This window comes from Aethalodelphis obliquidens, unplaced genomic scaffold, assembly GCF_003676395.1.
Source record: "Aethalodelphis obliquidens isolate GAN/ISIS:26980383/991018 unplaced genomic scaffold, ASM367639v1 scaffold125, whole genome shotgun sequence".
In the NCBI taxonomy this organism is placed as follows: domain Eukaryota; kingdom Metazoa; phylum Chordata; class Mammalia; order Artiodactyla; family Delphinidae; genus Aethalodelphis; species Aethalodelphis obliquidens.
Window position 1 is genome coordinate 1,087,203 of NW_020838069.1, and position 22,705 is coordinate 1,109,907.

Here is a 22,705-nt window from a genome sequence, read left to right on the forward strand (position 1 = left end):
GAGGGTGGCAAGCCTGTTGGAGACGTGCTGTGTGCCAGGCCAGTATTAGACATCAGCACAGAGGGGCATCTGCTGCTTCCTCCCGTCCCACTGCCCCGAGGTCTGGGAAGGAGAAGGCCTGTAAGATGATCACAGGCCCTCCCTCCAAGGCCAGTGGGTGGGCAGGGCAGGCCTCAAGGCTGCCTGGTGAATCGGGGCACTGACGGCGTGGAGCCCAGCCCCTACCCGAGCCCAGGCCAGGGCTCTTCTACCTTGTGCCTGCCAGGCCACCCACACCTTGGGTCTCAGTGCTGCCCGCCCTTCCCTCTGTCTCAGGTGTCGGCGCTGCCACCCAACGGCCTGGTCCGCAAGGTGAAGCGGACACTGCCTAGCCCCCCTCCAGAGGAGGCTCACCTGCCCCTGGCTGGCCAGGCTCCCCCACAACTGTATGCGGCCAGCCTGCTGCAGCGTGGGCTGGTGGGGCCCGCCGCTGTCCCTGCCACCAAGGCCAGCCTGCTCCGGGAGCTGGACCGGGACCTGCGGCTGGTGGAGCACGAGTCCACCAAGCTGCGCAAGAAGCAGGCAGAGCTGGATGAGGAGGAGAAGGAGATCGACGCCAAGCTCAAGTACCTGGAGCTGGGCATCACCCAGCGCAAAGAGTCTTTGGCCAGAGACCGGGGTGGCCGTGACTACCCGCCCTTGCGTGGTCTCAGTGAGCATCGCGACTACCTGTCAGACAGTGAGCTCAACCAGCTGCGGCTCCAGGGCTGTGCCACTCCGGCTGGCCAGTATGCAGACTTCCCTGTCACTGCCGCTGCTCTTGCCACTCCCTCCGGCCCCACTGCTTTCCAGCAATCCCGGTTCCCACCTCCGGCGCCACAGTATGCTGCAGGCAGCGGTGGGCCAACACAGAATGGATTCCCAGCCCACCAGGCACCCACCTACCCTGGCCCCAGCACGTACCCAGCACCTGCCTTTCCTCCCGGCACCAGTTACCCTGCTGAGCCTGGCCTGCCAAGCCAGCAGGCTTTCCGTCCCACAGGCCATTATACAGCCCAAACACCCATGCCAACCACACAGAGCACCCTTTACCCAGTCCCGACTGACAGCCGTACCCCCCACCAGAAGCCACGCCAGACATCACTAGCCGACTTGGAGCAGAAGGTGCCCACCAACTATGAGGTGATCGCCAGCCCTGTCGTGACCATGTCTGCAGCCTCGTCTGAAACCAGCTATAGTGGCCCAGCAGTAAGCAGCAGCTATGAACAAGGAAAGGCCCCTGAGCTGCCGCGGGCCAGTGACCGTAGTGGTGTGAGCCTGAGCCCAGCCCCCACCTACCCCTCTGACTCACACTACACCAGCCTGGAGCAGAATGTCCCTCGGAACTATGTGATGATTGACGACATCAGTGAGCTGACCAAGGACAGTGCTTCCACTGCCCCTGACAGCCAGAAGCTGGAGCCCCTGGGGCCGAGCAGCAGTGGGCGTCCAGGGAAAGAGCCAGGAGAACCAGGTGTCCTTGAGGGGCCCACACTGCCCTGCTGCTATACCAGAGGGGAGGAAGAATCCGAGGAGGACTCCTACGACCCCCGTGGGAAGAGCGGCCATCACAGGAGCGTGGAGAGCAATGGCCGACTAGCTAGCACCCACTATTACAGTGACAGTGACTACAGACACGGGGCTCGAGCAGAGAAGTATAGCCCAGGCCCCGTGGGGCCCAAGCATCCCTCCAAGAGCCTGGCCCCGGCTGCCGTCTCCTCAAAGCGCAGCAAGCACCGGAAGCAGGGCATGGAGCAAAAGATCTCCAAGTTCTCACCTATCGAAGAGGCCAAGGATGTAGAGTCAGACCTGGCCTCCTACCCGTCCTCTGCAGTCAGCAGCAGCCTGGCCTCTCGGGGCAGGAAGTTCCAGGACGAAATCACCTATGGGCTCAAGAAGAATGTGTATGAGCAGCAGAGGTACTATGGGGTGTCCAGCCGGGACCCAGTGGAAGAGGATGACCGCGTGTACAGTGGGAGCAGCCGGTCCCGGGTGGCATCTGCATACAGCGGGGAGAAGCTCTCCAGCCATGACGTCAGTGGCCGGGCCAAGGGATACGAGCGGGAACGGGAGGCTGTGGAGCGACTTCAAAAAGCGGGCCCCAAGCCCTCATCTCTGAGCATGGCCCATGGCCGGCCCCGGCCCCCCATGCGGAGCCAGGCCTCTGAAGAGGAGAGCCCCGTCAGCCCTTTGGGGCGGCCTCACCCTGCTGGGGGCACCCTCCCCCCGGGGGACACCTGCCCACAGTTCTGCTCCAGCCACTCCATGCCTGACGTCCAGGAGCATGTCAAGGATGGACCGCGAGCCCACGCGCATAAGTGTGAGGAGGGCTACATCCTGGATGATTCCCACTGCGTAGTTTCCGACAGCGAAGGTAATGGCAGCTGGGGGTGATTTCTGCAGATGCTCAGCACCTGGGGGGCCTGCCCGCCCGTGGGGCCCTGAGCCCTGAGATGTCTCAGTGGGGCTGGCCTGGCGCCTCACCCAGTGGGCCCTGCTGCAGGCTGCCCTTCCTGCCTGCTGCACCCGCGCCCTGGCCCGGTTGTGGGAGGGGGCTGGGGCCTGGCATTACGCTTGTGGCTGTGGCGCCCACCCTCTGTTTTCCTTGCATGGCTTCAGCTGGGCCTCCCACTGCGGCCAGCCCGGGGGTTGATGGTGTTCTGTTTTTGGTCCCTGAAGCGTATCACCTGGGCCAGGAGGAGACAGACTGGTTTGATAAGCCCCGGGATGCCCGCTCTGACCGGTTCAGGCACCACGGGGGCCACGCAGTCTCCTCCTCCTCCCAGAAGCGAGGCCCTGCCAGGCACGGCTACCACGACTACGATGAGCCCCCCGAGGAGGGCCTGTGGCCACACGATGAGGGTGGCCCAGGCCGCCATGCCTCAGCCAAGGAACACCGACACCATGGTGACCACGGGCGGCACTCAGGCCGCCACACTGGCGAGGAGCCGGGACGGCGTGCTGCCAAACCACACGTTCGAGACCTGAGTCGCCATGAGGCCCGGCCTCACCCTCAGCCCAGCCCTGCCCCGACCGTGCAGAAGAAGGGTCAGCCTGGGTACCCCAGCTCCGGTGAATATTCACAGCCATCCCGTGTTCCATCAGCGTACCATCATGCCTCTGAGAGCAAGAAGGGCTCCCGGCAGGCCCACTCAGGGCCCGCTGCACTGCAGCCAAAGCCAGAACCCCAGCTGCAGCCGCAAGGTCGGCAGGCAGCTCCAGGTCCACAGCAGTCACAGCCTCCTCCATCCAGGCAGACGCCCTCAGCAACAGCATCACGCCAGCCGCAGACACAGCAGCAGCAGCAGCAGCAGCAGCAGCAGCAGCAGCAGGGTCTCGGGCTACAGCCTCTGCAGCAGGCCCCTTCGCAGGCCCGCCTGCAGGAGCAGGGCCAGCCAGCTGCTCGGGGTCCGGCCCCCGCTGCCAGCCAGCCAGCAGGGAAGCCTCAGCCAGGGCCCTCGACAGCCACAGGCCCGCAGCCATCAGGGCCAGTAAGTAAGGCTCCAGTACGTGGATCCTCCCCAGGGTGGATGCTGGGACTGCAGCTTGGACAGCCCCTTGGTTCCAGGCTGGGCAGAGTTGACGCGTGGTAGCTCAGCTATGGGTTCTGTGTTGCAGCCGCGGGCAGAGCAGGCGAACGGCTCTAAAGGGACTGCCAAAGCACCCCAGCAGGGGAGACTTCCTCAGGCCCAGCCACCACCAGGACCTGGACCTGCAGGTGAGCCTGCCTTTGGATGCCCTTGGCTATGACCAAGAGTACCTGGGCTGCCCTCTTCCTGTGCTGACTGGCACCCTGAGCTCCCCTGCACTGCATGCCTTCACTGCTCTCTGAGAAGGTGCCCAGTGCACTGCAGGCCTCCCCAGCAGAAACGAGCCTGGGGTTAGAATGAGCCAATGGGATCACCAGCACTGGGGCCTTAGGGCCCAGGCAGCTCTGGGCAGGGAGCCTCGAAGGTGCTGGTGATCACAGGGCCAGGACCATGGATTCCTACTGTCTCCTTCCTTCCCCTTCCCTTCTCTCCTCTGCCTTCTCATCTTCCTCTGCCTATTCCTCCCTTTCTCCCTCTTTATCTTCCTCAGTCTCCTTTTTGCTGCTTCCTCCCACCCCTTTTCTTCCCACTCTTACCTTCCTCTCTTTATTTCTCTATCCTCCTCTTCACCCTCCACCTCACAGGGTACCCGTGGTCAGATTCCCTCTTAGCTGCTCTCCCACTCAGACGCTGAAGAGCCAGGCCAAGCACAGCTTATGATGGTGGTTTCTTTACCCCTAGGCATGAAGGCTGGAGCCAAGCCTGGAGGGACCCCAGGGGCTCCTGCCGGCCAGCCAGGTGCCGACGGGGAGAGTGTGCTCTCCAAGATCCTCCCTGGTGGGGCAGCAGAGCAGGCCGGCAAGCTGACGGAAGGTACGCACTGCCTACAGCCAGGTCCAGGGTGGACGGCTGCTCCAGGGCCCTACTCTGGCAGAGGTCGGGTCTGGGGACTGGTTCCGGGCTCAGTCACCCAGGCACAGGCCAGCCCGAGGGCCCACCTGCTGCGGCCTAGTGGTTCTCTGGGTAGTCCCTGCCCCTTAGGCTGAGCTTGGCTTCACTGTGCCAAACGGCCTTGACTAGGAGGGAGCCTAGCCCGACTTCCTGACACCTCTCTCCTTTTTCTGTCACAGCTGTGTCTGCTTTTGGCAAAAAATTCTCCTCCTTCTGGTGACCATGCCCTGCAGGGTGAGTATGAGCTGCCTGTACCCACCCTCTCCTGGTGCTCGAGTCAGGGCTCTTAAGTCCTGCGGGGTCTTCTGGGAGGAATGTGGTCTTCAGTAGTGGGTGATGTGGCCAGAGCTGCAGTGTCCTTCCCCTATGAAAGTGGGAGGAGGAAGAGGAAGAGGGACCCTGTGCACAGAGGTCCCAACATGTGGCCAACACAGTAGAGGTCCCCAGCAAAGGGAAGCCAAGGCCAACATCCCTTTGTCCTTTTCTACCACCCCTTAGCCCCCAACAGGGTTCCTAAAGCTATGAGTTGACATTAGGTTGTAGGTGGGTCCCCCTGGGATACAGCTCCTCCCAGCCCTCCTCTGTAAATGCTCCACAGGCTCTTGAAGAAATGAAGGGAGATGATATCATTGCTGTGGAAAAATCTCTGGAGTCAGAGGCCTGGGCGCAGCTCTGGACTCTGCGTATAACAGTGAGTATCAGGACTAGGGTTGGGTGAGGCAGAGGAGGGAGTGAAGGGCCAAGGCCTAGCTGACCAGACTGACCCAGTTCCTGTAAGTGTGAGCCAGGAGGGACCTGGTGGGCTTCCTTCAGCTAGGATGGGCCCAGCTTCTACCTGGGAGGCAGAGACAACTGAGCTGGCTGAGGTGAGTCAGGTAAGTAACCTTGGGAAAGGGGCCCGGCAGAGCAAACCGTGCCCCACAACTTGGGGTCTGTACACTAGGCACTGATTCCAAAGCCCCGTCCTTGAGGCCTAGTGCTGGGACCTTTGCTCCAGACATTCAGATGAGGCTGGAGTCCTCAAACCCTGCAGAGCTTAGCACTCCTTGGTGTGACGTCAAGATACAATTGGCTTCACAGGCTGAGTTCAAGACCTGCAAGGTGGAAAAGCAGAATGAGTGGAGAGGCAGACAGGAAAGGGATGGAGCGGAAAGGGAGGTCACCCAGACAGGAGTCTCAGCTCCAGACCAGGTCAGCCCAGGGAGAGAGTGGAAGGGCCTCAGGATGGGAGCCCTGGCTCTCTCTGGGCTGCAATGGCCAAAGCAGGATCTGAAGCCTCTGCCTAGAGCCTCCTCTGGACCTGGCCTTGCCTCTGGGCGGGAAGGAGGAAGCGGTACATCATGCAGGATGGCAGGGAGGGTAGGCTGGCTGTTGGTGCTGCTCTGCGCACAGCCAGGGACCACCTCCTCCCATTCCATAGCCTTGGGACCCTCTTCCTACCGCGCCTTTGCGAATTCTACTGTTAAAGAGTATGGAGGTGTGGGTGCTTCTCATAGTGAGCAGGTGTGTGTTTGGCAGGGCCAGGCACTCAACAAGCAAATCACGAGGGAGCGCTGGGGCCAGCAAGGGCCTTTGCCCGGGCCTGGCCTGCTTGTGGGAGGGAGCTAGGTGTAGTGCCAAAAGGGCCACCTATCTCTGGAGGACTAGCAGGGAAACTGGAAAGGTCCAGTTTCCCATCCATTTATTCATTTATTCAATAAATGTTTGTCAGGCCCTAGGTAGGTGCTGGGCCCTGTTCTGAGTTCTGGGGATCCAGCAGGGAACAAGACCAAGTCCCTGCCCTCTCAAGCTGACAGCCCGTTAAGAGGGGCAGAGAATAAATAAGTTTTTAAAAAATGAGATTAAAAGATAATTTCTGAAGGTTATAAGTGTTCTGAAGCCAGGGACGCAGGGTTATGGCATGGAGGGGGCCACTCTAGAGAAAGTGGTCAGTGATGGGTAAGGCTCAAGGGAGGAGAAGAGGCTGCTGTGGGATGTGCCCAGTGAGGGAACAGCACCCGCAGAGGCTCTGATGAGACAGATAGGCCTCAGGGACAGACAAAAGGCCAGCACAGCTAGATCCACAGTGGAGGGGAGAGATGGTCGGGGTGACGTCAGAGGGGGCAGGAGCCAGCTGGGGTGGGCTTTGTAGGCGAAAGTAAAGAGCCCGGAACTTATTCTAATTAGAGTAGCCACAGTGCAGCACCTCAGTGTTCTTCCTGCCTTCACCCCACGACAGCGGGCTCCCTGACACTTTCCCACCCAGCTGGATGTTTCCTCTGAGTTGCCCTGAAACAGGTATGAAATCAGAAGTTGTGCTGAAGGGAGGGGAAAGAGGGGCAGCCCATGGACCAGGTCTATGGCAGGACCCACCTTGGGTGTAGGGCACTGTTACCAGGGAGGGAAAGGAACCACTTGCGTCGTTCCTTTTGTTCTGTGTCCTGTCACACGATGTGCGTGGGCTACTGAGACCACTAACTTTGTAATTAAAAGAATCACCCTCAAGTTCTGGCATTTGGCTGAGTGGGCCAAGCGGTCAGTGCTTCTGTGAGTGTCTATCTCCTGGTGTCTTCTGTGGAAATTTCAGAAGTGGGCTGGGAGAGGCTTGTTGTTTTAAACAAAATCCCATCTCCCTCACTCTTAAGAAACAAAAAGCAACTTGTGTTAAAGAAGTGGCCCTTCCTGGCCAACCTGATTCTTTCTTCCTGATCTTCTCTTTATGACCTCAAACCTGCCCAAGCACCCCTCTCCCCCAGCCTCAGTGGGGTGGGATCCCGTGGGTGAGGAGGAGCCAGGCCGTCAGCTTGTGGCAGACAGCTGGAAGGAGTGCGGGCGGGAAGCAGCTGTCCACAGTTCTTGACAAAATTCTTCTGTCTTTCCTGTTTCCTTTCCCCCTCCCCCCTTTTCTCCTCCAAGCATCTACAATCTGGCAAACCTTGGCCCAAAGACTCACACCAGGTGGGACGTGGCAGGCGGGCCTCAGTTGAGGACGGGATGTTTTCTAACAGCAGCTGCCGGGGTGAAACATCTGTTGGTCAAGTGGGACCATTGGCCCAGGGGGACCTGTGATTGTCTTTCCAGAGACCCTGCTCTCCTCAGGGCACCACCTTCAAGGCGTAGCCGTCGTTGGGAGGGAGGAACCCTCTCTTCAGGCCCTGTCACGCGGCAGTCTTGCTGCTCTTCCCACAGCCGCCTTCCGCGGCCTGGCCAGCCAGGCTACCAATGCGTTATACACAGAGTTTGGGCGCGCGCAGCCTGTTTTTGACGGACGCTGCCCTCCCTCCACAATGCCAGAAGTTTTTCCACAGCCTTGGAGAGGGGCTTTGACTGAGGGTTGGGGGCCCTGGGCTCCGTTTCCTTCACATTCCAGCTGGCCCAGATCCCTCTGTGGCCACAGGGCCTTGCCCCCTTCACCCTGCCCCCTGGGTGACACCGGAGCAGACTTCCATGTGGCTAGCGTGGGATTGGGAGAACTTTACAAACATTAGGACCTAACACTGTCTCATCGCTGAAATAAGAGGCCATAGCACCGAAAAGCAGCGTGGGCGCTGGCTGAGGCTTCTCCCAGCCCGTGGGTGGCCGCGTGCTAGCACGCCCGCCACCATCTTCAAAGCCATCACCCCCAGTCATCGTGAGCATCCCAGCGGCACCACCATTGTCTCGACCAGCCGGCTCCTCGTTCGTACACCTGGGGATTTCTTTTGATTTCAAGAACAGCCTTAATTATTTCAGTTTGATTTAAGTGTATACCTCATAAACATTGTTCTTTTATTTCTCCCCCCACCCTTTCTCTCTTCGCTCTCTCGGCTCACCTCCTTGCCTCTCCCCTCCACCACCACCTTGTGACTGATGGTTTGGTTCCCTCTCTGCTCTGCCCCTGCTCAGCATGGGGAGAATATTGACTTAGAAGCAATAGTGGGCAGCAGGCCACCAAGAGCACAACCCCAGGGCGGGGTCTAGGGAGGCCCCTCAGCCCGCCTCTGTTTACCGTGCAACTCCAGTCCTTCTTAAGCCATCACCAGTGGACATGCTCAGAGCAGAGGGGCCAGGGCTTCTGCCAGCCAAGGGAAGGGCCCAGGGCCCTGTGCTGGGGAGTGTGGCACCGTCCATCCACCTGGTGGACTGGGCAGTGTTCCTCCCTGAGGCCCTTCCCTTAGGGGCCTCCCTTCACCTTGGGCACAGCCACAAGTCTCATCTCTAACGTTCTATGCAATGAAATATAAACCCTCAAAGACAACTGTTAATATTTATTAAATTCTGTGTTATGTATAAGGAGTTAATTGCAAACCTGCAATTGAGAAACTGGATAGATATGCTCATATCAAACCCCTCGCTCCCTTCCCCCTCCCCTGCTCCCACTGTGTGTGTGAAATTCTCAGTCTGTGGCATGTTCGACCTGTGGCAGGACTCGCTGCTGCCAGGCGAGTCACCGCCTGTCCCGCAGTGGAGCATGCACAGCTCGCAGCTTCTTTGCACGATTTCATCCATTTTCAATGCTCGACCCTCTTGCTTGGAGTTCTTTTTGTCTCAGAACCTCTCCTTCAGGAGTGCTTCTAGCTAACTTCTGCACGAGCTAGTGAGGACCCGCCGGAATTGCTGCCTGAGCATGCCAGGCTGTGGGCCCGGCAGTACAAGGCCCCACACCCTCTGCAGGTTTCTCTGACCAAGATGTCTCTGAGGAGACATGTGGTGGGAGCCCACACAGGATGTGTGCGTGTGAACATTCGGAAGGTTTGCTGTAGGATTTCCATCTGTAAGTCACTCCCCCACTTATCCCAGCCCTGAGCCAGAGACATCTGGTCGCCCCTTCCCAGCAGGGCACTGCTGAAGAGCAGAGCTGGGCTGCGTCTGTAGCCAGAGGGACAGAGGCCAAGGGTAGGGCCCAGCTCCTGACTGCACTTCTCCTTTGTGGCTGGGAGGCTCAAAGGTCTGTGAGCCAGGAGATCTGGCCAGGGGGCCAGAGAATGCTCAGGAAGAGCTGGAGTTTTGGCATTTGTGGTGAGGACAGCTGACAGTGTCATCTTTGATCAGAGTGCATATTCACATAGACAGTGGCTTCAAGCTGAGTTTCTTGGGAAGCTTCTCAATAACAAAACTTACAGAAGGTTCTGTTGTGACACTCTCTGCATCTGTCTCCAGGACCTAAACTCCCTGCCAGCCCCTATCTCTGAAGCCTAAGTATCCCACTGCTCATCAGCTTCTCTAAGACTGAGCCAAGAGTGTGGCAGGTGGTAGCTGCCCGACCCCTCCAGGCCTGGCCTTCCTCCAGAGTGCTCTGGTTTGCACCATGCATTTCTCAGGGGTCCACATTTCTCATTCTTTCCCATAAGGTCTACAAACCCCTTCAGAGAGGGATCCTGGCCCACCTCTGGCAGCTGTGGATGAGATAGGAGGCTGTCAACCCTTGTGTTGGGCCTAAGACCCTGCCCTTCTGGATTTGGGCTTCACCCATCCAACGGGACACCTGCCTCATCCCAGAGATCAGGCCTGGGCTGTATGAGGCCATCTGTGCAAGGGCTGAAGGAGGCCACCATCTGGCACCTCTGACCACCCAGGGCCAGGTCTTTGTGGGGATGTGCCTAGTGGCTGGATACATGAGGGACTAATGCAGCGATCCTCCCGATAAAAGGCCAAGGGATGGGACCAGGAGCAGGGAACAGGCAGGGAGATGACAGCAGGTCAGCCTCCATCAAAGCTAGTTTCACGCTCTCCAATGTTGACGCTTCAGCAAATCTCCTTTCTGGCCAAGCTTTCTGAGTTTGAAATTTCTGACATCTGCCACTCCCTAACCCCCAGTGTATCCACAGGACACATCTGTGCCTATCACCCCTTGTGAAGGTGGCTGGAGCAGGCCTCTGGGCCACAGGTGTCCTGGCCCTTGTGTGGATACAGCTGTGGCTCTGGGGGCCAGAGGCTGAGGGACCAGCATTCGATGCCTTGGGCAGTGGGGAGCACCAAGCACATTTCCACATGGGCAAGGGGTTCTCTGGGATGCAATCCAGGCCTTCTCTACACCCTCCCCCGACCCAGTGTCATGAACAAGGGCACTGCCGCCTCTGTCTACTTCAGGGCCTAATGCATTCACGGTGACACCCCGCTTCCCCACCATCCACTTAGTCCTTGGGAAGAGAGGGTGGTCTCAGGGCCCATGATGACTGGGCAGCAGTGGCAGCAACCATGGCCTGTCTTCTGGAGCCTGTGGGGAGTTTTCCAGGCAGATTCTTTACCATGACAACAAGGTCCTGGCCTGTTGGCCCCTCCCTTGCCCTCGTGCCCCCTCCCCCCATTCTGTAAATACTTGTCATTGTGGACTCCGACAGGGTCAGAGGGACAGGCCTGACCAACTGAAACTCCTCAGAGATATCACTTCTGTCTCCCTGGGTACCAGCAGCCCTGCTGCCATGTGCACTGGGGTGGCACTGGAGAGCCATGGAAGTCATGAGATAGTGTGTGTGTGTGCATGTGAACAAGTGTGTGAGTGTGTATGTGTGTGTGTGTCTGCCTCATTTGGCCTCTGGGATCAAATCAGCTCCTTCTCTCTAAGTGCAGTGCCCTGGAGAGTGGTGGCCGCCCAATGCCTTTCCTCTGCTAGCTTCCATGTCTTGTTTTTGCTTCCCCTTCACTCCTTCCCTGCCTCCCTTCTTTCCTCTCTCCCTTTCTTTCCTTCTCTCCTTCTTTATTTGAGGGGGGAAGAGTGCTGTACAAAGTCAAACAAACAAGTTTACAGTTGTAAGTGCAATGAATGACCCGAGTCCTCCACATGACCTTGTGAATCGTGTGCCGTCCTCCTGTGCTCTGTGAGAACTCGTGGTACTTCAGTGTCCCTCCCCCTGTATTGTAACAAGGTAATTCTGTGGTATCAGAATAAAAGGACTTGATATAAACAACCTACAGACTGTCTCTGGGATGGTTTCTGAAACGGGAAGGCGTAGGCAGAGGAACAAATCCCCAAACTGTGACAGTCCTATCTTTTCACAGTTAAAGGGAAAAGAGTGAAAAGGCAAAGTTGCAGAAGTACTGGCAAGGCCAGGGCTGAGTTCATACCAATCTGTCCAAAGACAGTGGGCCTCTCCACAAAGGCGCCCCAAGGCAGGTTTAATGCTTGGACCTGGAGGGAGCGGTTAGCTCACTGGGCAGACTGCTGAGGGACTGTGCCTCCACAGCCTTTGAGTGTCGAGGCTGCACAAACAGCTTTCTAGGGCCTGGTTCCCTGGGGAAGCAGGTGAGCAGGTGCTGCCCCCTGGTGTTGCCAACAAGCCCTACACCTGTCTGCCTTGCTGTGTCCACTCCAACCCCCAAACTCTTGGGGGCTGCTAGATCTTAGTCCTTCCCCAGGATGGGAGAGCCTCCTTATCAAAGTAACCCAGAGTTGCTAGAAATTTTTTAAAACACAGATAAATGAAACGAGTATCAGCCTCACCTCTGGCCTTCCCTAAAGTTAGTATCTTGATGCATGTCTTTCCTTCCTGTTTGTGTTTTTCTTTTTCATTTTAAACAGAAGCCAGAAGGCACAGTACTTACTGTTTTCTAGCCTCCTGCTTACTTCTACACATTCATTCCAAGTATTTAGATGTTCATCCTCCAGTGCCCGGCCTCCAGAGAGCTGCACCATGAGTTTATAGCCAGTCTACTGCACATGCCCTCAAGGACAGGCACCACGTTCCCAGTTTTCCTGTTATAAACAATGCTGTAATGAACATCCTAGTTTCCAACTTTCCACCCAGATTGGTGGCTGGGGCCACTCTTTCTGCTCCCAGTTCTGGCCTTAACAGTCCTGCACACACTGGATGCTCACAAGTTAAGTGGCCTCAGAAAGTGGAAACTGTTTTTAGTTAACTAATCCAATGGAAGGAGAAGCTGCAGGCCAGTCAAGTGGGATCTCAGTCAAAGGCAAGGCAGGGTGCAGGGAGCCAGGGCCCTGAGGTGTGGAAGACCAGCCAGGCTCAGGGTATATGGAGGAGGGGACATCCGTTGCTGCTGGCCTGACCGCTGCCCAGCCTCTCCTGCCTTCTTCTGCCATTGTAGCCTGCCCAGTCCAGTGCCACTGTCCTGAGGGAGCCTGCCTGCCCAGGTTTTTCTTTCCACAGGAAGCTCTCTGGTTCTGGGTGGAGCCTGACCCCCCAGGCCCTCTACACCCAAGAACTTGGGCTGAGGCCTGGGAAGGCAGACAGAGGCCCACACGCTCATGATCCCCAGCAAGGTGCCACTGAGCGGGGCGGGTGAGGGCTGCAGGGGCAGATAGCTTCTGGGGTAGGCCTGGTGGCCGATAAGACCAGGCGACACCCTGTTACCTTTGCACCCGCCCTTCTTTGCCCCACGCCCCGGAGCTCCAGGGCTCGAGCTCTGTGGCCCCTGCCAGGAGCGCACCTCTGCCCTTCTTTTCTCGTCGGCCTGAGGGCCCCTCCAGAGCAGGGCCTGGCACCGTCTGGTGAATGCTTGCCCCGTAATGGACCAGAAGGACCCGACAGTTAGCCTCCGGGCTGCGGAAGACCCCAGCTGGGGCTGACTTCGGCTTGCACCCTGCCTCTCACGCCCCCGCCCCTCATCTCTCTTTTCCTCGACTTTACCCTCGCAGGGCTCAGCCCCGCCCTCCCACCCCACCCCCGTGTCTTCGGAGTCCTCGGTCCGCAGCCTCTCAGGACCTGCCCCCGGATGCTTAGGGCCCACCCCCGTACGGCCTCATCTGCCCTCCTCCCGTGGGCCCTGTCGTTCTTCACACACCTCGCCCCTCCCTACAGACCCGCTCCTTTATTCCGTTTCGACAGCGCCACCCCTTCTCCTCGGAAACCCCATTCCCTCCCCTCCCAGTAATAGGCCGGGCCTTGGCCCACAGAGCTCGCCTCTCTCCAGCCTAGCCCACCCCGAAAGGCCTGCTCCTTTCCCCGAGGTCCCTGCTCTTCCCCTCCGGGACTCCTGGAGCCGCAGCTCCAACTTGTTCCTCGCAGGCCCCACCTCCTTACCATCGAGGCCCTGCCCCTCGTCTAATCGTCCTCGCTCATTCGTCGAAAGTCCCGCCCCTCTCACTGTGCGGCAAGGCCGCGGCGGAGACTGGCCGGGCCTCTCACTTCCGGGCGCCTGAACGCCCCGCCTCACCCCGGCGGCCCAGAGCCACCATGGAGCGGCAGGTGAGGGAGCGGCCCGCGGTTCCCGTGGTCTTTGCAGCCCGGGCCGGGCCTGACCCTGCTGTGTCCCCTGCGCAGGTGCTGCTGAACGAGCCCGAAGAGGCGGCGGCGCTGTACCGGGACCTTAGCCGCCAGCCCGCGCTGAGCGCCGCCTGCCTGGGCCCGGAGGTCACCACGCAGTACGGGGGTTGTTACCGGACGGTGCACACTGGTGTGTGTATGGAGGGGAGTCGGTGGAGAGGAGGGGGGCGTGGAGGGCTAGCTGCCTGACAGTGCACACGGGTGTGTGGAGAAGGCCGGGCTTGGAGAGTGTGGGTGTGGAACAGTGCATCCGTAAGAGGTCTGTGCACACAGGTGTATGGGGGGGCGGCCTATTTGGGGTATTATGGGATGGTGCCCATGAGTGCAGAGTGTGGGCCTTGTAAGGGTCACCCCCGTCATCGTATCCCACACCTGCTCTCAAGATTCTAGGGTGGATGCTAGGAGCAGTAATCGTTTCTCTCCAAGACGTTGTCAGCCTAGGCTCTGGAGGCCTAGACTTGAGAGTTGTGGCCAAGTGTTGCCCATCCTGCCCCCCAGAATATCTGGAGATAGACTGAGAGAGGTGGGGTAGGGGAGGGGGTAGCCTGTGCTGGGACTGGTCAAGTTGAGCAGCCTCATGCCTCTTCTCGCAGAGTGGACCCAGAGGGACCTGGAACGCATGGAGAACATCCGATTCTGCCGCCAGTACCTGGTGTTCCATGATGCGGACTCAGTGGTGTTTGCAGGGCCTGCGGGCAACAGTGTGGAGACCCGGGGCGAGTAAGTTTGAAGGAGGAAGCTTGTAGGCAAGGCCATGGCCATCTGCAAGCCTTTTATGAATGCCCACCCTGTGCCTTGGTGTGGGTAGGGCCCAGAAGGGAAGCCAGGAGCCAGATCCCTGACCCTTGGGAGCTCAGGTAGTAGTGACATGGTCACAAGCATTGGAGGCTTGCTCCAAACTTGGGCTGGGACTAGAGTCCCTGCCCCAGGGAAGGGAGGCAAGGCAGCTGCCGTGGTAGGGCTAGAAGGGCTGCAGGGGCGGTTGTGGGCCAGAGCCTCAAGAATCTTGTCTAAGAGGTTGTGGCCAATAAGGGGACAGGATGGGTTATCACTGGGTGGGAGGTAATACTGACCTGCTCCCCTACATCCTCCTCAGGCTGCTGAGCAGAGAATCTCCTTCAGGCACCATGAAAGCTGTGCTGCGCAAGGCTGGAGGGCCGGGCGCTGGGGAGGAGAAGCAGTTTTTGGAGGTAAGTCTGCATAGGACCACGTGGTGGGTAACTGGGGGCTCAGTCCCACGGATAAGGCTCTGTTGGAGGATAGGCAACCTGACTCCCAGATGTCCTTAGGTTTGGGAGAAGAACCGGAAGCTCAAGAGCTTCAACCTGTCAGCGCTGGAGAAACATGGGCTGGTTTATGAGGATGGTGAGGCATCTGGCTGGTGAGCAGGCAGGGCGGACAGGAGGGGCAGCCATAGCCCAGGGCTCCCCCTGATCGGCCTTCCTTGCACCCAGACTGCTTTGGCTGCCTGTCCTGGTCGCACTCGGAGACACACTTATTATACGTGGCAGAGAAGAAGCGCCCCAAGGCTGAGTCCTTCTTTCAGACCAAAGCCTTGGACGTCAGTGGCAGCGATGACGAGGTGGCCAGGCTGAAGAAGCCAGACCAGGCCATTAAGGTGCTCATGGCCATGGCCAGTCCATGAAGGCCCCTCAGGGCAGTGCTGGGGTCCACTATGCTCTCTGCCCACACTGTGCCTATCAGAACCAGGGAGGTACTGGCTTCTAGGGGGCAGGGCCATCTCCTGCAGGACAGCCTGGGCAATGAGTGTCTTGTGTTCTCAGGGGGATCAATTTTTATTTTACGAAGACTGGGGAGAAAACTTGGTTTCCAAAAGCACTCCTGTACTCTGTGTGCTGGATGTCGAGAGTGGCAACATCTCTGTGCTTGAGGGGGTCCCTGAGAGTGTGTCCCCTGGACAGGTTAGTGCTGACTTGGCCTACATGACTCCGAAAGTCTGGGGCCCCTGCCTGAGCTACTGTCCCTTGTTCACACCTGCCCTGTGGTCTTGTTTACAGGCATTCTGGGCCCCTGGAGATACAGGTGTTGTGTTTGTGGGCTGGTGGCATGAGCCCTTCCGGCTGGGCATCCGCTTCTGCACCAATCGAAGGTGAGGACAGTCGAAGGGGCAGGGCAGGGGGCCTTGCAGCTCAGACTGGCCTTGAAGCTGAGTGTCTCTCTGGTGGTTCCAGGTCAGCCCTGTACTATGTAGACCTCATCGGGGGGAAGTGTGGTAAGTGCTGGCACCTACCTGTGCTTCACTGACACACACTGGCCCTGGCAGCCTGCATGATGCTTGCATTTCTGTCTGGTCCAGAGCTCCTCTCGGATGACTCTCTGGCTGTCTCTTCTCCCCGGCTGAGCCCAGACCAATGTCGCATCGTCTACCTGAGGTTCCCATCTCTGGTCCCGCATCAGCAGTGTGGGCAGTTGTGCCTGGTGAGCTGGGGTGGGGGTGGGGGGAGGTCAGCAAGAGGAGGGGATGGCAGATGAGAGCTGAAGGGTCAGCTTCATCTCCCCATGGCCTCCTCAGTGGACCTCCTGTCCTGGGTACAGTGATGGTGTGAGTTATGCCTTTCCTTCTCTCCAGGCAAGGCCTGGAGGCTGAGAGTGCTGTCATGGGGGCTCTGCACAATCAAAACTCACCACCTTGAGAGCATCCTCTGTCTACGAGAATGCTCCTCCCTTTGCTTCTCATCTGCACGTGGCCAGGCTCTGCAAGGGGCTGGGATATAATGGGCAGTTACAGAGTCTCAGTCCTTGTAAAAGGGCCCCTCCAGACATCTGCTCCAGGTCACCAGAAAGGAGATACATTAGGCCTCTCTCAGGTCCTCCCCTCCCTGCCCTGAGGGCACTGCCAGTCCCCTGGTGAGCCTGACCATTGTGTTCTGTTGCAGTATGACTGGTATACCAGGGTCACCTCCGTGGTGGTGGACGTTGTGCCTCGGCAGCTGGGAGGTAAGGGGTGTCGGCTGGGTGGGTGCCAAGGAACATGCAGTTCTGTTTTCCTGCCATCTGTTATCCCTGCTCAGGGCCAGCCTCCTCAGCTCTTCCTGCCTGGGTTCCTTCTGAAGTCTCCCCGCTGCTGGGCCAGCCCCAGGTTCAGCCTCTGCAGGGGGTGGGGCCATTACTATAGGGAATGGTTCTCATAGAAGGTCAGCTGGACCAAAGCTGAGATCCGAGTGGCCCAAGCTGGCTGAGGCTTGAGATTATTTCACTTGTGCCGCAGCCCATAGATTTATCTTGTTTTTCCAGTGGCTGCTTAAAGCCACTGCTCCTTCAAGGGGTCTCGGAAAGTACACTAGGTCGGCAGGTCCTGCCCCAAGGGTGCTCATTCTCCCACTCCCAGCCCCCACCCCAGCGTTTGTCTAGTCCAAACCCTTGAGGCAGCAGGGTCTCTGGGAGGGTGGCTCTTGGCTGACAAGCTCCAGTCACAGTCTCGGGTGCTCACAACTCTTCTTGGGATCCCAGACTATCCCAAGGACGTGAGGGGTGAGTCTCTTGTTTTCTTAGGCCGCCTGGTCAGTTCCAGGAGTCAAGGACAAGGGATGGCCTCCTTTTCCTGTCTTTGGGTTACAGGGATGCAGCAGTGGGGACCTGGTCTGAATCCGAACTCTGCCCCTTATTAGCTGTGTGTTCTTGGACAGTATCCTGACCCCCTGATCTTCCATTTATTTATGTGAGGAGAGGGCGGTTGTTCCTGCCTTCTTTGTAGGATTGTAGTGAGGGGTAAATGAGTGATGATGTTAGAGGGTAGGATTTATTCAGGCCCGAGTGCCAGGTACTCTGCTAAGTACGGTTAGAGACAGACAGGTGTCTTGGTTACAGCATCCGCTGCCTCCTAGCGGCCCTTAAGAGCAGCTCAGAGGAATGCCAGTGCATTCAGTTTCTATCAGAAGCTCTTCAGCTCCGCCTCTCTTGGGCCCTCAGAGGCCTCTGCCCCTCAGCCCCCTCTTCAAGCAGTTCCTCATTGCCTAGGGTACCCCCATGTATGTGGCTGTTGTTCTGTCACAGTTCTGGGGCCCCAGGTGAATTCCCCAGCGACCCGGGCTGTCTCATAGTCTGGACACACACACGCACGCACGCACATACACACACACACACACACACACACACACACTCATAGTCTGGACACACACACGCACGCACGCACACACACACACACACACACACACACACACACACCCATAGTCTGGACACACACACACCCCTCCACTCTTGGACGTGGCCCCCAGCTCTCTGCCTTTGCAGAGAACTTCTCTGGGATCTACTGCAGCCTTCTGCCTCCGGGATGCTGGTCAGCTGACAGCCAGAGAGTGGTTTTTGACTCAGCTCAGCGCAGCCGGCAGGTGAGGAGCCCTGACTGTGTTGAGAGGCAGCCCTCAACCAACCCCCAGGAGCTGTGGGCCTGGGACATAGCACACACACACTGCCAGGTGGACCGCCCAGCTCACAGGTCTCCCTGGCCCCTTAAGGCCCTGCCTGCCCCTGTCCTGGACTCATTTTTCCTTGAGGGGGCTGGCTGCCCTGGTACCCCACAACAGAGCCCTTGGCCCTTTCTCCTGAGGCAGAGATGCAAAGCCCCCACCCTCAGCATTTCCATGTGGTGGGCAAGGGGGCTGCCACTGGGGCGGGCCCCTGAACACCATACGGGGAGCTGATGGAGATGGGACAGCAGCTTTCTCCCAGGGACTGTGTGGGGACACCACAGTGTGCCAGACTCCTTTGGGGTTAGATATCGTTTGGTCCTCAGGGTAGCTCTAAGGGGCTCAAAGGCATTCCTTATCTTGCCCAGGGTCACTTAGCAAGTTGTGATGGAACTGGGATTTGAACCCAGGCCCTCAGGCCACTCCCTACTGCACTGAGTAGCTATCACCATACTCACTCACAGCTCTGGCCTTGGCCCAAGGGTCCCCAAGAGGGTAGAGAGGAGGTGGGGGCAGGACCCATAGGGCTGTTGGATGTGGTACCACACATGGCCTCCTCTCTGCTTCAGGACCTGTTTGCTGTGGACACCCAGATGGGCAGTGTGACCTCTCTGACGGCTGGTGAGCAGGGCTGGCGAGTGGGCCAGCCAGGCCAGGGGAGGGACTGGGACTGGAGCTCAAGCATGTGGGGCAGCACTCTCGGCCACTCTGCACCACTGACTGTCCCACAGCCTTTACTGACAGTCTTGCGAGGACCCTGCCTATGCAGGACCCTTACCCAGCCAGCAGACTGCCTCCTGGCTCTGCTCTGCTCCCTGTGTCCTGGCATTGCCTCAGCACGGCCCCCACCCTACTTCTCAAACCCACAAAATTCTCTCTTGCCAAGATCTGCCAGAGTCATCCTTCCCTCTCCCCAAACCTCAGGCAGAGGCACCTCTGCCAACCCAGGGCGCAGAAGCCCTGGGTTGGCTCCCTGATCTTCCTCTTACCCAGGCCTGATGATTCTGCACCTAAAGTGTTTTTGAGTCCTCCACCTGCCCTGGCTGTACTCACTCCTCCACAAAGCTACCAAAGGATTGTTCCCAAACTGCATCTCATTGTATAGTATCTGCTTAAGAATCTGAATCTCCTTGGACCCCACTGCCTAGAATTAGCACCTCCCCCCCAGCCTTCTGGGCCTAGCTGCCACCCCTGCAGACGGCAGTCATCAGGTGGTGGGTGGTTGTGCCATGTGGTCTGGTGTGTCCCCAGATCTGGCAGTCCCAGGGGACAACCAGCGCCTGCTGGATGAATGGACTGAGAAGGCGGCTCACCCAGAGCTGTGTGCGGTTATCTGTGACAGTCCCTCTGTGGGCATCCCTTTGCTTCCCAGGGAATAAGGGGCACCTCACTATAAAGCCTCCAGCCTGGGACTCTGGCTCTGCAGGGACTGGGTGGGAATAGTGGTGGCATCTGCCTTGTCCAGGGGGGTCAGGTGGAAGCTGGAAGCTGCTCACAATTGACCGGGACCTCATGGTGGCACAGTTCTCCACGCCTAGCCGACCCCCATGCCTGGTGAGTGTTGGTGGGCCCCAGGCCAGGAGGCAGGGATTCGGTGCAGGCAGAGTTCCCCAGGTCAGGGAACTGGCCCGAGTCTGACTGTGGCTGGTCAGCATGTGAGAGGCCAAGGTGTGGACCCAGCCCAGTATAGTCCACGAGGGTCTGGCACTATGGGGAGAAACTACTGGGTTAAGGTTTGCTCTGTTCAGAACAGGGTGCCTGGGAAAGTGCTCAGTCCTCTAACATAACAGCCTAGAAGCTGAGGAGGGAGGGGTACATATGTGTGGTTGTGTGAGTACCTGTGTATATACCAGCTCATGACAGGAGTCCATGCTGGGCCCTCTGGAGGTGGGCAGATGGCCCAGTATAATGAGAGCTGCCCACTCGCACACTGGTGGAAAGGCAGGGAGGCAGCCAGGCCACCTGTGACACACTCTTTCCCTTTGGCAGAAAGTTGGGTTCCTGCCTCCTGAGGGGAAGGAGCAGGCGGTATCATGGGTGTCCCTGGAGGAGGCCGAGCCCATTCCTGAAATCTCCTGGAGCATCCGGGTACTACAGCCACCCCCAGAGCAAGAGCATGTGCAGTATGGTGAGCTGGGCAGGGGCAGAGGGGCACCTTCTCCAAGTTCCCCAGCACAGTGTCTGTGGTCACCTTTCCCGTCTCCTGTCTCACATTTTGGGATTTTTGAGATTACCTCTAAGAGGTATTTTTTTTCCTCTTGTGGACGGTCATGGGGAGTAGTGTCCAGGCATCTGAGCACCTACTTTGGGTATCAGACCTGGGCATCACCAGGCCAGATCGTCTGCAGTGGGATAACGGAGCCCAAAGAAGACAGGCCTGTGTGAGGCCTCTGTGACCACACCTCCTCCAGAATGTTGTCCTTGCAGAGACTGGGACTCCCTGACTAGGGCAGAAGGAGCATGAGCGTCCTGGGGTCCATGTGTCACAGTGTGGGCTACCTTGGCCAGGTCTCTTGTTTCAGAGGTCAGCTGCAGACCTGCAGCTACAGCTGAGGCCTTGGCTGGGGAAGCCCCTCGGCAGTAGACCTGGCTCTGCTGATTGCTGCTTTTCCCCTGCAGCTGGCCTTGACTTTGAAGCAATCCTTCTGCAGCCCAGCGACCCTCCAGATAAGACCCAGGTGCCCATGGTGGTCATGCCCCACGGTAGGCAACTGGCCTAAGGGTCCCTGCCCTTCCACAATCCCTCCTAGCTAGCTCTTTCACCTTCTCTCTGTTCCCTATCTGCAGGGGGACCCCATTCATCCTTTGTCACTGCCTGGATGCTGCTCCCAGCCATGCTTTGCAAGATGGGCTTTGCAGTACTACTAGGTGAGGGAGCAGGGTGCTGCACCTCTGGTAGAGCTGTGGGGTGGTGGTGATGGTGTGGGCCTGGTCTGTACAAGCACTGCGGGTACCACCCTAGTCTCCAGGCCTCTGGTAATCACTATCAGAAACTGCCCTGGCCAGTCTCTGGCTCCATGGCATGGTGATAACATGAAGTAACTTGCAACTGCCACGGAAAGGGTGTGTGGTCACTGGGCAGTCTCAAATCTCTTGGCCCCTTCCCCTTGAGTCTGGTGCAGCTAGCCTCAAGGCCTACTTCACATATAGGTGAAAGGGCGCTGGGAAGGTCACTTGACCACCCTGTCTGGTCCCTCCCTGGCCTCCAGTGAATTATCGTGGCTCCACGGGCTTTGGCCAGGACAGCATCCTCTCCCTCCCCGGCAATGTGGGCCACCAGGATGTGAAGGACGTCCAGGTAGCAGGGGCTGGGGCTTCTGGACGGGCTGGGGGTGTGGCTCCATTCAGCTGGGCAGGCAGCTGGCTGCAGCATGATCTGCCCACCCTGTAGTTTGCAGTAGAGCAGGTGCTCCAGGAGGAACACTTTGATGCAGGCCGTGTGGCCCTTATGGGTGGTTCCCATGGTGGCTTCCTGTCCTGCCACCTGATTGGTCAGTACCCGGAGACCTACGGTGCCTGCGTGGTGCGGAACCCTGTGATCAACATTGCCTCCATGATGGGCTCCACTGACATCCCTGACTGGTGGGTGTGCCCAGAGGTCCCCGCCCTTCTCCCCCCTCACTACGTACCCTCATGGAGCTCCGGCAGGCCCCAGAGCTCCTGGGCCTGCATCATCTCAGTGTCTTGTAGGTGCGTGGTGGAGGCTGGCTTCCCCTACAGCAGCAACTGCCTGCCAGACCTCAACATGTGGGGTGAGATGCTGCACAAGTCGCCCATCAAGTACACCCCTCAGGTACGCAGCCCTCCCCCTGCCCAGTGCACCACCAATCTGTCCAGGGCCCCGGGCCCTGCTCACCTCCACTCCCCACATACCTAGGTGAAGACACCAGTGTTACTGATGCTGGGCCAGGAGGACCGGCGTGTGCCCTTCAAGCAGGGCATGGAGTATTACCGTGCCCTCAAGGCCCGAAACGTGCCCGTTCGGTGAGTACAGCAAGACAGCCCTGGCAGCTGGTGGGCAGGTGAGCAGGGAAGGATCCTCAATCCTCAAACATTGCTGCCCAACCCTTACAGGCTCCTGCTCTATCCCAAAAGCACCCATGCACTATCAGAGGTGGAGGTGGAATCAGACAGCTTCATGAATGCTGCGCTCTGGCTGTGCACGCACTTGGGCAACTGAAGCCCTACCACTCTATATGAGCTGGGTGACATATGCCACACTTGGCTCTTGGAGAGCCCCAGGGTCTGGCAGAGCGGCAAGAGGCTTCCTGGGCTCTGGACTTCATGGATGGGTGAGCCGAGGAATGTGGGCTATATACTCATAATAAATGAGGACACAGAGTCTAGTTCCTGCTGGTACTTTGTACCAAGCCACCCCTAACCCCAGCCCCACCCTTGGGGTTCAGAGACCATAGGCCCTGGGTATGGTAGCCATAAGGACGGCAACTACTTCCAGCGTGAGAGGGGAGGGGACAGCGAGAGGCTCAGCTGCTGCCTGTCCTGGCCAAGTAGGACTCCACCAGGCTAGCTCCCTCTACTGCAGCCCCTTCTGTTAGAAACTGCCCTACACCACCCTTCTCCTCCCAACAGTTTATTT

The 22,705-nt window shown here is 58.4% G+C and overlaps 2 protein-coding genes across 7 annotated transcripts in view; both read left to right on the top strand.

Moving 5' to 3' along the window:
- The window catches only part of BSN (bassoon presynaptic cytomatrix protein), a 32,165-nt gene extending 20,796 nt beyond the window's left edge, over window positions 1–11,369 (top strand). For 4 of the 5 annotated variants that reach the window (XM_027098658.1, XM_027098657.1, XM_027098659.1 and 1 more), the window contains 6 exons: window positions 316–2,392; window positions 2,698–3,509; window positions 3,637–3,736; window positions 4,290–4,421; window positions 4,679–4,733; window positions 5,098–11,369. In XM_027098658.1, the coding sequence (XP_026954459.1) occupies window positions 316–2,392; window positions 2,698–3,509; window positions 3,637–3,736; window positions 4,290–4,421; window positions 4,679–4,719 (3,162 nt within the window). In that variant the 3' untranslated portion in view covers window positions 4,720–4,733; window positions 5,098–11,369. The remainder of the gene's footprint in view (window positions 1–315; window positions 2,393–2,697; window positions 3,510–3,636; window positions 3,737–4,289; window positions 4,422–4,678; window positions 4,734–5,097) is intronic. The other variant, XR_003431130.1, reaches the window with a different exon arrangement.
- Window positions 11,370–13,278: 1,909 nt separating this feature from the next.
- APEH (acylaminoacyl-peptide hydrolase) lies at window positions 13,279–22,454 on the top strand. Of its 2 annotated transcripts, XM_027098674.1 has the most exons (22): window positions 13,279–13,603; window positions 13,679–13,811; window positions 14,275–14,401; window positions 14,778–14,871; window positions 14,971–15,046; window positions 15,136–15,299; window positions 15,466–15,603; window positions 15,700–15,791; window positions 15,874–15,914; window positions 15,999–16,120; window positions 16,579–16,639; window positions 17,933–18,030; window positions 18,678–18,729; window positions 19,574–19,662; window positions 20,098–20,236; window positions 20,728–20,811; window positions 20,896–20,976; window positions 21,318–21,406; window positions 21,500–21,690; window positions 21,799–21,901; window positions 21,986–22,092; window positions 22,183–22,454. In XM_027098674.1, the coding sequence occupies exons 1-22, from the start codon at window positions 13,592–13,594 to the stop codon at window positions 22,286–22,288; spliced, it is 2,199 nt and encodes a 732-aa protein (XP_026954475.1). In that variant the 5' UTR covers window positions 13,279–13,591; the 3' UTR covers window positions 22,289–22,454. The 2 variants fall into 2 exon arrangements, with proteins under 2 accessions (XP_026954475.1, XP_026954474.1); XM_027098673.1 differs by lacking the exons at window positions 14,971–15,046; window positions 15,136–15,299 and having other exon boundaries at window positions 13,450–13,603.
- The last annotated feature ends 251 nt before the right edge of the window (window positions 22,455–22,705 follow it).